The sequence below is a fragment of the Anabas testudineus genome, chromosome 17 (assembly GCF_900324465.2).
Source record: "Anabas testudineus chromosome 17, fAnaTes1.2, whole genome shotgun sequence".
In the NCBI taxonomy this organism is placed as follows: Eukaryota; Metazoa; Chordata; class Actinopteri; order Anabantiformes; family Anabantidae; genus Anabas; species Anabas testudineus.
In genome coordinates, this window is record NC_046626.1 from 2,645,147 (window position 1) to 2,661,195 (window position 16,049).

General features: G+C 38.9%; 1 protein-coding gene across 1 annotated transcript in view; it reads left to right on the forward strand.

The window, feature by feature from the left end:
* The first annotated feature begins 1,363 nt into the window (after positions 1-1,363).
* Positions 1,364-16,049, forward strand: part of LOC113171858 (choline transporter-like protein 5-A) — a 50,881-nt gene continuing 36,195 nt past the window's right edge. Inside the window, exons 1-3 of the mRNA XM_026374600.1 lie at positions 1,364-1,451; positions 13,395-13,712; positions 14,249-14,805. Coding sequence (XP_026230385.1) covers positions 1,364-1,451; positions 13,395-13,712; positions 14,249-14,805 — 963 coding nt within the window. The remainder of the gene's footprint in view (positions 1,452-13,394; positions 13,713-14,248; positions 14,806-16,049) is intronic.

The following is a 16,049-nucleotide window of genomic DNA, read 5'->3' on the forward strand; positions in this document are numbered from 1 at the left end:
TCTTTACTTGGCCATCTTGTTGCTGCCTCCACTTCCGCACCATTGATTGGTTAATGTTTAACATCTATTCCCGTGTTCTACTGCGTGACTGACTCAATATTGATCCATATATAAGGCGCACCGGATTATAAGGCGCACTGTCGGCTTTTGAGAAAATTTTTAGGCTTTTAGGTGCGCCTTATAGTGCGGAAAATACGGTACACAGAACAAGTACTGTGAATGTTGTCCCCTGTGGCCTGTAAAATCACTTTCAACATTCTTACAGGCATCTGACTGATGTTTAATACAGACCTATAGTATTCTTCAGTGCATTGCTGCCCAGCTGCATCCTGAGTGGTTATACATACAATTACACTTGACCCCCGCAAAGTCGCAGTTCAGAGGGTTTGCGGCCTCAGTCTTAGATTTTTTTAGATACTTTTTTGATATATATTTTTTTAATGCTAAATTATTAACAATATAATTTACTAATTTTGTAGCATAAATATTAACATAAATTTAGCAAAAAATAAAATATGCAGTACACACATGTTTTAGTACCACAGAGAAAATACAAAGCAACCGTAGAGTAAAACGCGGCTTTGGATGCTGAAATCCAAATTATTACAGTATATTTTATTAAATTAGATTACTTTTTACTCTACTTATACCAAAGAAAACATGCTTGCATGAACTACAATGTATAGGGGTAACATTGGTATTTTACATTCTAGGACTGTGAAAGACATAGCAGTACTGTACATTACACAGGTTTACCTTTATATTCTTTTTCTTTAAAGGGTAATGTATTAAGCTGAGCATATTTGTGGACATGTTTAGGGTTTAATCTAAAAATAGGCGTTTTTGGGCATTATCTGGGCCACATCCAAAATTCACAGATTTTCACAAATCGCCAAGGAATGAACCGCAAGTGTCTTATCAACTATAAAATCCTACAGGTATTTGTTACTTCCATTTCCATTGCTATAATGTATCATCATAATAAGGTATGGCGATGAAAAAAGGATCCACCCATCTACATGCTCATCTATCCATCGAAATAGATGGTAAAATAAAAGGTTTCTAAACGTTGACACCCTTGAAGAAAAGTGATCATCTAATAGTCTGTTTCCATGACAAGTCAGTAGTTTACTGAGAATTTAAGTGTTTATTCCGGTGTAGTAGAAATCTCCCACTATCTACATATACATTTGATTAAAGCAGGCTACAGTGTGACGCGACATCTCCAGTCCCAGCTCCATTTCGGGGTAGACCTGACGTTAGAGGACAAGAGAAGGAGGAAGGAGATGAGCAAAGTAGCTTACTAACTGCTACTAGTCAGCTGCCTCTTCATTCAACGTTTCCTTTGTCTACCAACCGCGCAATGGCGCACCACCGGTACACCCTCCGTAACTCGGCTGCCGTTCAATGTGAGGAAGCCGCTGCAAATGCACCAGCAAGGCGCTACTACGGTGAGTACCGGACCAGCTAAAACAGTATTTTACTGCTGGTTGAATAGCACTTGGTCCCGGTGTTGCGACCATATTTTATGTGCATATATTAAAATAAAGCATTATTTCTATTAGCTTCATTAGTAATTCAATCGAAACAGTTAGTTTGTAACTTAATATTCGATTCGCTGTTTTTTTTTTTTTTTTTTTTTTACTAATAATAAGATTAACGTCAATTTAAAACATATGGAGGACTGTTACTATTCCCGAAGTACCGTTGAGGACACCCTGTGATGGAGACGAGTGACTGCAGGCAAGAGATAGAAAGTACAGTAAAAGTGGGCTTGCAACAGCTGCTGCGTCTTCTCTTAGTAATTTGGGAGAATTTTCAGTATTTTGTACTTATACCAGGGTTAAAGAGTGATCTCTAACAATATTTCCCAACTTTAGCTTATTTAGTTTTATTAAAGATAATTATTTTGACCTATAAAAACACTGATAATACAAAAGCTCAAAAAGTTGAAAACAGTTAAGGCGGATTTTCATGCTGTACAAGAAATGATTTAATTTTGAATGACATCATCCTTTATCCTTGCAGTCAACAGTGACCTGATTAGTGGAGGCTGCCTGTTGCAGCCTTCATATGAAAATGTCAGTTTTTGATGTGTGTAGGATGTTGTAAATGGCAAATGAATCATTTAAAAAATTCTGCTGACAATGATGTCAACAAAGGTGTTGATACTGTGTACTGAGCAGACTGTGGCTATTTTGGTCAGGATAGCAGGATAAAGATTAGCTACGAATTACTGTTCACTAATACAATCAGCTGACCCCAGGTCTTTTATTTCAAGACTGCTTTGTACTCACCCTGTCTGAACCAGTTTGGCCTAATAAATATGAAATATGATGAATGATAGTATAGCATAGGCTCAGGCTTATAAAAGAAACATTTTTGTTCACTGTTTATTATTTTGTTGAATTACTTCTTAAGGAATTTTAATCTACTTTCACCTCTGTCTAATTTCTCAGCTTGTGAAGGTCGGTAAAGGCCCAAGACTAACACATTGTGTGTGTGTGTGTGTGTGTGTGTGTGTATATATATAACAGGTACAGGTCCATTCACCTCACATTCAGTTAAAATAGTTTTCTCTGTGCATGTCATTATTGATTTTGACTGTTCTGTTAGTAGGTTTTAGTTATAGGTCACCTTTGCAAAGTGCTTTATTGAACATTTCTCTACACCTCTGACTATATTCTGCTACCATCATGATATAAAGATTAGTGAGCCTGTTACAGAAGTGTTAGGCTGCCCATTTCTCCTCATCCTACCTCCACAATGTTGTTGTAGAGATACGCATGCCTGTTTGTTTGTTTTCCTGAGCAGATTGTTTTTCTTGGTCTCATCAGTCCACAAAACCTTATTCATCTTTCTACAGTTCTGTAAAATCCAACCCTTCTTTCTGCTGATGAGGGATTTGAGGGGGTTGAATATTGTGGCTTGGCTTCTTTATTTCTGCTCAATATGTCTGGTTCAAGATATTTGGATTGTTGGAGGTTCTCACAATGCTTCTGTCATCAGCTGTTGTTTTCTTTGGTTCTTTGAATGTTGCTTAATACACCAGGGGTTTGCATTTTGAAGACATTCCAAATTGTATTGGACATGGACACTTTTGTGCAATATCTTTGATTGACTTTCCATCTTTTTTCAGAATCAACATGACTTGCTTTTCGCAGGTAACACTTGTAAAACCCAAGGCTAAAACTGAGACTAGTCATTTAGAGCTAATTATTGCTTGAACAATAGTAATAATAACCAGACAAACCTGGGTAAAATGATCCAGTACTTTTGCTTATTTTGGCTCACCTGACATAAACAGTAGGCCTACTATGTTTTGTTCTAAGTTTTTCAAAATTCAAGATTCAAGATTCAAAAAACTTTATAAATCCCAGAGGAAAATTGCTTTGCCTCATTACAGTTGTTCTCAACACAGACAGAAAGAAAGGGAACCACAACCAGGAAAGATCCAACACAAACAATAAACAATAATATCAATACAGAAAAACTCAATATATTGATGTATATATATATATATATATAGAATATGTAAAATATGTATGTACAGAATATGTATGAATAAGTTTTGTAAAGTAAGTGTCTTATATACCAGCAAAAAAAACTGAAATCCAGGATGTGGCCTCACCACTCAATTACTTTTGCAGGTGACTGTATATATATAGAGAGAGAGAGACAAAGAGAGAGAGAGAGAAAGAGAGAGAGAGAGAGAGAGAGAATTCTAGTTTTTCACGATGTATGATAGAGTTGAACAAGGGGAATTAGACAGGAAAGCAGAGAACTTTGGGAGATGGAGTCTTAGAAAAAATAATGTCAGTTGCCATGATGGTGTTCACCATGTGGCCGAGAGCGATGTGCAAAGACGAGGGGCTAGGCCCAAAAAATACAAAGTAACAACAAAAACACAGCAAGAGAGGTTGGCAAGGCACCAAACTACAGTCAGAATGGAAAAACAAAGTAACAACCAAAATTACTAAACCAAAGAACTAAAATTAAATGGAGATAACAAAGGGCATGGTGTTAAACCAGAAATGTAACAAAAAAAAAAAAAACACTACCAAAAGGGCAGGCAAAAACTTATGCAGGCAAAAGTACCAAGGTCTGAAATCTAGGGCCAAGTCCACAAAGACAGAGGTCCAAAAAACAGAAGGCAAAACTCACAAAGGGGCAGGGGCAAGGGCAGGGCAAAGCTAAAGTCCAGTATTTAACAGGGTCAAGGTACAAGGAAGTACACAGGACAAGAAACAAAAGACAAGACTAGATACAAAAACACTGGACTAGGAACCAGGCAATGAATGGCTGGGGAGCAATGTAGAAGGCTGACAATCTGACAGGGGAAAACTGGATGAGGGAGTGTCTATAAAGGGAACACATCAAAACATAGACGAAAACAATGAGGAGTAATTAAATAAACCTGGAGACAACAAACACGATGGGAAATAAGAAAGAAGGCAAAAACAAAAGCACAAAACAGGAAGTGGGGCCAGGATCATGACACAATCTTCATTCTGCACAGGTAATATGGGGCTTCATCAGTCTAAGGCTGGGCTGATATACTTGCTCTTGACCAGACAATCAATTACGCAGCATGACACTCTTGAATACCCTACATTGTTGATATTAAGTGCAAGTTTTGTTTTTGAGCAATTTCATCATCAGGTGGCACAGAGTTATGGGCTGTCTAGACTCACTGATGCATGTGGAGAGTAAAGGCTGGCCTGTGTGGTCCGATCCAACACACAAGCTACTGTGCATCAAACTGAAGAATTGAATTGAAGCAGTTAATTCTGGTTCTTATAGAAAGGTGCACAATGCATCACACTTTAAAGGGGGTGCATAGTAACAGACCACTACTAGTGTAGTACTCCTATTATACTACAAAATTGAATACTGTCAGTAAACATTTTACTTGCCAGATATGTAAATTCTAACATCTACCATGTTTAATAGAAAATATAATCCTGTGTGAGGCAATAACAGTTAGCCGGCACATTATGTATAACCCTCACCTTCTATATGTTTCTTTGTCTCTCCATCTCGACCCTTCACCCTTCCCTCATCTCTTTACTTCATTGGTCCTTCAAATTCAGCCTCTCCCGTCCTGCTGAATAATCTGAATATATTTTGATGTCATGTTTTTCTCTGTATCCCACCTCTTTGTTCTTTCTGTCTTAGAAATGTAAAACACACACGCTTCTTTGTATCTTTTACACTTTTGGCAGTTTTATTTTTTTGTATTTTTTGCTCCATTTTCAACTTCTCTATTGGCTTAAATGACAAAATGTTGGCATTTCGAGTGGAGAGGCTAATTTTTTAAGCCAAAATTTTTCTCAATGAACTACGAACATAGCCATAATCTTTACTCCTTCTACAAAATTTCCTCCTCAAAACTCTAACTACAAACACACATGTCAAAGTGTCTTTGTGTCTGTAATTGGTGAATTGTACAATTTTACTAAAAGGTCAGTGGACAGGAATTTCTAGTGACCTGGAGTATATTAAGATACCATTCCCCTCCCCCCACAGGCTCAGCACTTACTGTCATCATTTCCATTTATAACCAACACACAGCTTAGATCATGTGATTAGGCTCAAAGCCATGTCACTGGAAAAATTATGGGGCTTTTTTTCCCTTAATAAAGAAAAATTAAAATGTAAAAACTGAATTTTCTATTTAATCAGGATATCGTCCAAAAGTTTTAATTTATCTGATGAGCTGAATCATTTCAGTGTCACAAATGCGCAAAAAATGTTAAAATCATGTCTTTTAGTACTGGCTTGTGGCGAGCCTGAAAATATAGCAATAACAATAATAAGTCTTGATGGTATTAAGGTGTGAATTAACGCTTCCGCATGTGCCATGGACAGAGAAGGTTAAATTTTAGTTATGTTACATTTGTTAAAGATGGAAATCTCAGTTATATCTTTATGTGAGCTCTGAGAACTCACAGTTGTCAAGAGTTACTGTTAATTGATTAAACTGGAGACCATGTCAGGGTGAGCCGATGACCAAAAAAATTTCTCACTTTTTTGGAATTTACCAGCAAGAAATTACAATTTAGTAATCGATGAAGGGTCATCAGCTGCAGGGATGTACAGCTGCATCCATTTAGCAGTGTAAAAACAATCATTATGGACATACTATGCTGTAGTATCTTATCATCTATATCCACAGGCAGGACTTGACACCCAATAACCCACCAAATTCAGGTAAATTTTAGCAATGACAGGCGTCTTGTTCTTCAGATGCTCAGGAAAATTACTTGGCCACACAACAATGTACATCTTGATATTTTGTGCCCTGATAGCGTACTAGCAAACATACAAGAGGACTGTCAGTGAATATTCTTAGCTAAGTTATCTGAAAGTTGAGTCATAGCAAGTAAACTTCCTTCTTGTTAGGTTGAAACATTTCACTACTCGTCCAAGTAGCTTCTTTAGTCTGAAGATACTTGGTTAAAGACGACAAATTTATGCTCCATGTCCACCTCAACAATTCAATTCAATTCAATTCAATTTTATTTGTATAGCGCCAATTTACAACAGAAGTTATCTCAAGGCACTTTACAGTGTAAGGTTTAAGACCTTACAGAAAATATTTATACTAAAAAATATAGAGAAAACCCAACAATCCCATTTGAGCAAGCTTTAGGCAACAGTGGAGAGGAAAAACTCCCTTTAGAGGAAGAAACCTCCAGCAGAACCAGGCTCATAGTGGGCGGCCATCTGCCTCGACCGGTTGGGGTGAGTGGAAAGAGAAGAGAGAAAAGAACAGCAGGCAATAAAGACAACAACAAGCATCAAGAACATTGGGCAGATGAACTGGATTCTGGAGATGTACAGCTCCAGGCCGAGGATACCTGCAGAAAAGTACAGAGAGAGGGAGACAGAGAGGAGGAAACACAACTAAAAGAGAGAGAAGACACAAAGTTAATCACATGCAATGGTGGCATTTGCATTGATTCAGGAGAAAGGAGAGAGGAGAGGAGCTCAGTTTTTCAGTAGAGGTCCCCCTGCAGACTAAGCTATATCAGCATAACTAAGAGATGGTTCAGAGTCACCTGATCCATCTCTAACTATAAGCTTTATAAAAAAGGAAAGTTTTAAATCTAGTCTTAAATGTAGAGAGGGTGTGTCAGGAGATTGTCACCTATGATGAATTTCACCTATGATGATTTCACTCCTTGCTAAGAAACCCTGCAATCAGACAGATGAGACACAGACAGCATAGTCTTTGTACAAAGGGCACCCTCCTCAGTGCAACACCCTGAGAGAGTACACCGAGGCAGTTCTTTGGTCCTTTATTTATAGTCATGTGATATAAGAATGTACACAGTGTGAGTGGGTGTGATTATGTGTATGTGCGTATGTGTGTATGTGTATGTCTGTGTGTGGGAACCGGGCTATTCCGGTCCTGTCAGTTATGTGTTATGGTTGAAGGCTGTGTATAAACCAAAACAATGATAGCATGAGTGCAGAGTGTGACAATATGATTAGCTGTTTCACAGTTTTCTCTTAACAGGGTGTCTGCCTCCCGAACCTGAACTGGGAGCTGGTTCCACAGGAGAGGGGCTTGGTAGCTAAAGGCTCTGCCTCCCATTCTACATTTGGAAACTCTAGGAACCACAAGTAAACCTGCAGTCTGAGAACGGAGAGTTCTGCTTGGAAGATATGGAACTATGAGGTCTTTAAGATAAGATGGAGCCTGATTATTAAGGGATTTATAAGTGAGGAGAAGAATTTTAAATTCAATTCTGGATTTAACAGGGAGCCAATGGAGAGAAGCTAACGTTGGAGAAATATGATCTCTCTTGCTAATTCCAGTCAGAACTCTGGCTGCAGCATTTTGGATTAACTGGAGGCTCTTTAATGAGTTATTGGGACATCCCATTAATAAGGAATTACAATAGTCCAGTCTGGAAGTAACAAATGCATGGACTAGTTAGAGGAGATAGGTTTTGTCTAAGGACTTCAACAGACATGATGTGTACTTGCTTAAGAATGACATCTAGAATAATAATTTACATGTTAATTAATCAACTGCTTGGGGTGGCATAACACAAATGTGTAAGAGCATTTCTGCATGAAGTGGAGATGGAATGACGATCTTTTCACCTTTGAATATGATGTTGTTTATTACAGACAGTTAATTTCTATGGTTCCAAAACTCTCCCACTCCTCAGCTCTGAGGGCATCTTCTCCTCTCCATAGACCTTCTTGTATATTCATTGTGGTGAGCAGGGGTTCCTTTAAGTGCAAATACATCATATATCCTCCATTACAGCTCAGTTCACATTGTTTCACTTTATTCTACTTCACTTCACTGCAAGTTCAGATGAAGAACCTTGCTTCAGAGAAAAAATTCTAGAGGCACATGATCAGCATCCATGGCTTGCAGTAAATCTGGTTGTAAAACAGAACACAGATATTGGGATCATCACACAACTAAGCACATTCACATTTCTAAATCTAATGCAGCTTTTCTATAATAGATTAAATGACTATCAATATGATGTAATATGTCTTACTGCAGCTAAACTGTTGTATACATAAAATGTAACATAATCAATTTACATGTGAATATGAACTAAAACCAAAAGTAAAGATCTATGTCCATATACACTACCACTCAAAAGTTTGGTATCACTTATAAATGTTATTGTTTTCCAAAGAAACACACACAAAAACAGTCTAAATATGTGAATCGTAAATATGTCGAAAGAACAGGACATCCTGACGTTGTAAGAGTTAAAAATAATTATTTTGATGGAAATGATGAATGTGTTCTTCAAACTTTGCCTTCATCAAAGAAGACCAGCACTAGCTAACACAGCCTGGCAGACATTCTGGCTGTCAATCTTTCAAGATAATCTCATGAGATTTCATCTCCTACAAGATTGGATTGGCTTGATCGTGTCTTGCTCCGTACCATACTGTCAAGCTGCTCCCACAACAGCTCGATAGTGTTCAGATCCGGAGACTGTGCTGGCCTTTACATTACAGTCAGTATTCTGGCTGACTGCTTATTCTTCAAATATTGCTGACACATGTTGGAGGTGTGTTTTGGGTAATTATCATGATGTAGGATGAAATTGGTCCCAATCAAGTGCTGTTCACAGGGTATGGCATGGCATTGCAAAATCTTGTGATAGCTTTCCTTCTTTAATGTCCCTTCCAATTTGTACAAATCTCCTATTTGACCACCTCAAAAGCACCCCCAGACCATCAAGCTAGCGCCAGCTGTTTTTGAAAGAAGATATTAAGCACTTTTATTTTATGTCTTTTCATTTGTGCTGCATCTAACAAATGTTTTTCTGTTTGATATAAAGACCTCAAACTTGGACTCATCTGTCCATTCTTCCAGTCTTCCAGTGTCCAATGTCTGTGCTCTTTTGCCCATCTCAGTCTTTTAATTGTAATTGACCACTCTGAGATACAGCTTTTCTTGCCAATTCTACCTGAAGTCTCCTCTTCACTGTTGATGCTGACACTGGTGTTTCACATATACTATTTAGTGCAGATGCCATCTGAAACACTGTGATTCATCTTTAAACTACAGACTTATTATTAGATATTTGTCTTATTTGTCCCATTCATCTTTGCAGTACCTCTTAAGCTACGTTAGGTTGAATGTGAAGCATCTGTGCTGCATTCATTTTTTCCTTGATCCTGACTAGTTTCCCAGTTCCTTCCTGGAGTTAATTTTAGCTGACATACAGATATTCTCACATTGTTGGGAAGAATTTTTTTTATACACTTTTTCATGATGATATGCTGTGCCCCTTTTATGTAGTGCTGTGTGTTCTTTCCAAATATTTCAATATAGTTTAATCAGTCCACAAAACATTTTGCCAATACTGCTGTGGAGTGTCAATGTGCTCTTTGGCAAACTTCAGGAGTGCAGCAATGTTCTTTTTAGTAAGCAGCGGCTTCTTTTATGGTGTCCTGCCATAGACTCCCTGCTTTTTCAGTGTTTTAGGTACTGTGTCTATAGTACACACATATGTTAGCCGGCTCCAATGATGCCTTCAAATGTTTGGCTGTCACTGTGGGTTGCTTCTTTACCTCAATAATTAGTGTTTGTTGTGCTCTTGGGGTGATTTTGAATGGCCACCACTACTTGGTAGAGTAGCCACAGTCTCAAAGTGTTTCCATTTGTGGATTCTTTGCCTTAATATAGCCTGTTGAATTTCTAGTCTTTGACATCACTTTGTAACCCTTTCCAGCAACAATTGATCGTAGATCCTCTGAAAGCTCCTCCTCACATAAGCATATTCTTCCAGTGCAGAGCAAACTCAAAAAGCTAGAGTGGTTTTTGTCAGTCAAAGTAGTTCTAGTCCACACCTCCAAACTAATTTTCTTAACTTATGCTAACAGCTGACTCCAATTAGCTTTTTTGAGGTCATTATTCCAAGGGTTCAAATTGTTTTTTCCACTCTCACTGTGAGATTTTTATGGTTGTTCTCAGTAAAGGCATGAAAGATTAGAATTTTTTTGTGTTATTACTTTAGGTGCATTATATCAGATATATATATGAAAAAACAGAACACATTTTATAACAAATTAATGCAGAAAACAATGAAATTCCAAAAGGTTCACATGATCTTTCTTGCCACTGTATATAGACAGGTGTATGGGTGTCATGGCAAAGACTGTAAATACTTGTACATGTGATTATTTTTCTGTGTTTTTTAATAAATTTGCAAATATTTGAAACAAACTTTCACTTAAATTAAAATTATAAATAAATTGTCTTTTTGTGGAATTTTAAGGAAAGTAATGAATTGGATGAATCAATTTTGGAATAAGGCTGTAACAATAAAATGTGGAAAAAAGTTAAGCACTGTGAATACTTTCTGGATGCACTGTAAGTACACCAATATTCTCCTATGAGGGTGAATAAACCTTCTTATTCTGCAAGCATCCTGTCAAGAGCTTTATGATTTTGCCATGTCCTAGCACTCACTCACCTGCTTTCCTAAGAAAACTAGCTTAACTCTAACATCTACCTGTCCAATTATTTAGAAAAAACTGAATACAAATGTTGAACCTCCGCACCATCAAAAATGATCAGCTAATGGTTTGATCAAAAGAAGACCAGCCTGTAACCTGCAATGAACATGCAATATGCAATGAATTACTTTTAACCTGTAGAGCTGGCCTTATAGTTGGTTTTGTACAATTCATAGTGGTCAACTTCCATCTATGACTACAGTAATCAAGACTAACCCTATTGGCACTGATTCTGCTTTCTTAACACACTCAAACCAACCAACCAGCAACAATGGGAGTCCAGATGGGCTCCACTGCAATGTACTCTTGTCCCCTATTGTCATATCTAATTTCCTACATTGGTTCTTCCATCTGCCCTAACATTAGTCACCTGTCTGTATAAAGCATAAGAGCATTCCCCTCCTCTTCTTAATCATCATCTATTTGAACACCTTTTTCACTCCTGTCACAAATCCACCAGCCCAGCCAGCCTCTGTCCTGTGTAGCCAATCTACCATGTTGTTGTTGATATTACCAAACAATCCATTTCCCTCACTAAGACTATCTCTCTCCATTTTCCTTCTCTCTGTCTTCTCTCATGTGTCACAGATCCCAACTGGCTTAATAATCCTGGTTGCAATTGTTGTTCTGTTAGACTTAAAGTTCAAGAACCTGGCTGTTTTCAGGACTGGTCTAGTAGTCACACTAGTATTATTTGCTTCCACTAATCTCACTAGGGGTTTCAACAACAGATCTTGTTTTTCAGCTGAGTCATTAAAGCTTTTTTGAACCTTATCTTATCTTATGGAGGTCTAAACCCTACTCCAACAACACAAACATCACTCAAGTTAACATCTTTCTCCCTCACTCGTATAGAGCACTGACTTGACCCCCAAACAGCAGGATGCCCACTACTTCAGAAGCCTGAGCTCCACCAAATTTCACATGCTGATTGGTTTATGCACAAAAATGCTATTAATATGAAAAGTCCAGGCTTGCTTAGGCATTCTGTGATCCAAGTGTCATTTGTGCAATTCTTGACATCAAGATGTAGGATAGTGCATACTTCCATATCATTGTTTGGTTCCTAATTTTTGCAAGACACACTTCGGCACACGGGGCGACTGTGGTTCAGGAGGTTGCACAGTCGTCTACAATAATGAGATCAGTGGTTTTGATTCACAGCTCCTCATGTCCTTGGGCAAAATACTGAACCCCAAGTTGCCTCAAGTGAGTAAGGTCAGCTGCATGGCAGCTTTGCCATCGGTTTGTGTGTGTGCTTGTGTGAACAAATGGGTGAATGAGAAGCAGTGCAAAAGTGATTTGAGTACCAATAAGGTATAAAATGCACTATATTTGTGCAGACCATTTACCATTTATCTAACATAGTCAGCAGTGTCATGGAGGCTTTATGGCATGTCTCCAAGTCTGGTGCACACAGGTTAATATTGTCCACATATTGGATAACAGTATTTGTGACCTTACCTTACTTGCCAATTCTTCCATATCTTCTTTTGAAGTTTTATTAAACACAGGGACTGTGCTTATAACCCATTGCTAATCTCAAGTTAAAAATTGATTCTTGTACTAGAATGCAAAGAGGTAGCTACTGCTCTAACTCAAACACACAGAAAAATGCAGAACACAGATTATTCATAGTGAACCATTCACATTCTGAACTTCAGCTGGAAAATCTTCTACAACCTTATTTAAAGCTTGTAATTCATGTACCAGTCAGTACTAGCTCTGATCAGGTTTCTTTACTGGCAAGATTGGTGTGCTACTGCATGGGCTTGGTTCCACCAACACACATGCATCAACAAGCCTTGTATTATTGGCTCAGCAGCACGTTTCAGCTAATATTGTGGCTTCCAAGGTCGTCTACAGCCTGGTTTTAACATAACTTCCACTGGTTATGCAGACTTGATTAATCCTACATAAGTGTCAGCACCTTGGCCAAAATTTCTTTCTCAAGTTTGGAGTGCTGGTAGAACACAAACTGAGATGGAAGCCTAATGGCCTGTGGATAAACCCAGCCAGAAACAGGGACAGCTATGTTAAGAGGAGATCTGTCTTCACTCAGCCAAATGTCCCTATTTTCTGTTGTCATAGATTTTGCTTTCTTTGATTCTAGAACCATAGGTCTTATGTTTTGGCTCACAGTTTTCTGTTTTCCCAGCACAATGCAAGGAGACTGTATGTGCATTTAGAGTGCACTGACAGTTAAAAAAGTCCATCCACATTTCAACTGGTTCATAAAGGCGTCATTCAAATTCCCCAAGCCTGACCCGAACTAGATGAAGGACCCCATGGCCAGATATAACTCAGATTCAGAATAGAGTTCAAAAAGTTTATTAACAACAGAAATAGAACATAGACAAAGCAGGGGGGTTCAGCAGAGTTCCAAACGGAAGAAGGCGGTGTCAGTGAGTACGAAGGTCTGGATGTGAGGTGCTGTGAGGAACCAGAGGCTGAAGCAACGGGAGAGAGTTCCCGGGCGGCAAGAGAGCCAACCGCTGCAAGAGAGCCAACAGGTTATGGGCCCAGATATGCCCCAAGTACACACGTTTATGGACGCGGGCCGCCGCCACGGTTCGACGGTGATGAAGCCAGATACCATATCTGGGAAGTACGGTTCCTAGCCTACTTAAAGACGATAGGTCTCAAAGATACCATCCTGGGAAGAGATTTAGTGGAAGATGACGCTACAGAGATTGGTAGGAGAAATGAACTTGCTTATGCAGAACTGTGCGGTTGTTTGGATGATAAGACGCTAATGCTAATTCTCTACGAAGCTCCTGACGACGGGAAGAAAAGTTTGGAGATATTGAGACGTCATTTTGAGTCAGAAGAAAAACCACGAATTGTTAGTTTATACACAGAGCTAACCAACGTGTTAATGGCCGATGGTGAAGAGTTAGCGGACTATTTAACCCGAGTTGAGAAAATAGTCGTAGCGTTAAACAGAGCAAAAGAGACCCTCAGTGATGCACTTCTGACGGCGATGGTCTTAAAAGGCCTGACAGAAGATTACAACCCATTTTCAGTTCATGTGACTCAATCAAAAGAGACATTGACTTTCACAGAGTTTAAAACGAGGTTGAGAAGTTTTGAATGCACACTGAGATACCGCAACAGAACCCGGAATGATGAAGTCATGATGACAAAATCTAAAGGCCACAGACCAAAGTATAAAGTATAAAGTATAAAGAAGAAAACTACTTCAACGGAGAATGCTTTATTTGTGAAAAAGTGGGACATAGAGCACGAGACTGCAGGGACAAGGACAAGAAAATTAACCGTAAACACACGAAGGAGAAAGATTTTACACATGGCGGGAACAAGGTGGCAGCCATTTTAGAGGATCCACGGAGCTACACACCTGTGACCAAGAATGAAAGCCAGAATAATGAGGAGCAGAACTCATTCGTTCTAAAGGTGAATGAACCTAAATCACAGTCTACACGACAGAAAGGTCTTCTTGTGGACAGCGGTGCCTCTGTTCACATTGTGACGGATGAGAAAGCGTTCATAGCATTTGATGAGACGTTCCATCCAAAGAATCACGTGATGGAGTTGGCAGATGGGACACGGAAAACCAGGAGCGTTCTGAAGAAAGGTGATGCCCAAATCCAGATGATCGACAAGGGAAAGGTGGTGAACGTGACACTTTCAAGCGCCCTGTTGATTCCTGAATATCCACATAACTTCTTGTCAGTAGAGGCTGCAACTTCTAAGGGAGCAAAATTCCATTTTGAGAAGAGCAACAGCAAGATGATTTTTCCTGATGGCACAACATGCAGTATGAAGGTAAAAGGGAAACTGTATTACCTGGACATTGTAGAGAAACCAGACGAGAACTATAATGATGAATGTAATACATGTTTTGATCTAAAAACCTGGCATGAAATAATGGGTCACTGCAATTATGGTGATATACTTAAACTTGAACCTGTTGTAAATGGCATGAAAATTAGAGAGAAGGATAACAAACCAGGGAGTGTGAGATTTGCATACAAGGCAAATTTACTCAAACAAGAAACAGAGAAGCAGATGTGAGAGCTAAAACTCCATTGGAACTTGTACACACAGACCTGGGAGGCCCTATAACGCCAGAGTCTTTTGAGGAGTACAAATATGCCATTACTTTCACTGATGATTTTTCAGGTGCCATCTATGTGTATTTTCTGAGGAACAAAAACAAAGCAGTGCAAGCTACAAAGCAATTTCTAGCAGATATAGCACCTTATGGTAAAGTGAAACGTCTCAGATCATACAATGGAACAGAATTTACTTCTGAGGAATATCAAACATTACTAAGAGACAATGCAATAAAACATGAGAGGTCGGCTCCATACTCCCCCCATTAAAATGGGACGGCGCACACTGTTTGAAATGGTGAGGTGTATGCTGATTGAGTCAGGTTTACCCAAAGAGTTATGGCCTTATGCGGCCAGGATGGCTGCAGTGATAAGAAACAGGTGTTACTGTAAAAGAACAGGGGAGACACCATACTACCTATTTACGGGGAAGAGGCCAGATCTGTCCAGAATGAGAAAGTTTGGTTCAGAGTACATTGTGTATGAACAAAACAAGAAAAAGTTAGACCCAAGAGGCAAAAAGGGAATTTTTGTTGGTTTTGACAGACATTCTCCAGCTAACTTGGTGTTCTTTCCAGAAACCAACAGAATTGAAAAACAGACTGATCCATTTTATCACAAAAGAAAAGATGGAGAGTCAAACACAGACTGAAACAGAACAGGGAGACTACCTCACAGGGTGGGTACCAGGAACAGAAACAGAACAGATGAGGTCTGATGAACAAGAGACAGACATGGGTACCGATAATCAAACTACACGTACGTCAAGCAGAGAAAGAAAGAAACCCAAATACTTGGAAGATTATGAGTGCACAGTACAAAATAGTGAACTAACTATTGACTACTGTTACAGAACTACAGTTGGACTACCACAGACCTATGAAGAAGCTATAAGGTCAGACAAGGCAGATAGGTGGAGAAAAGCTATGACAGATGAGATGATTTCATTCAAGC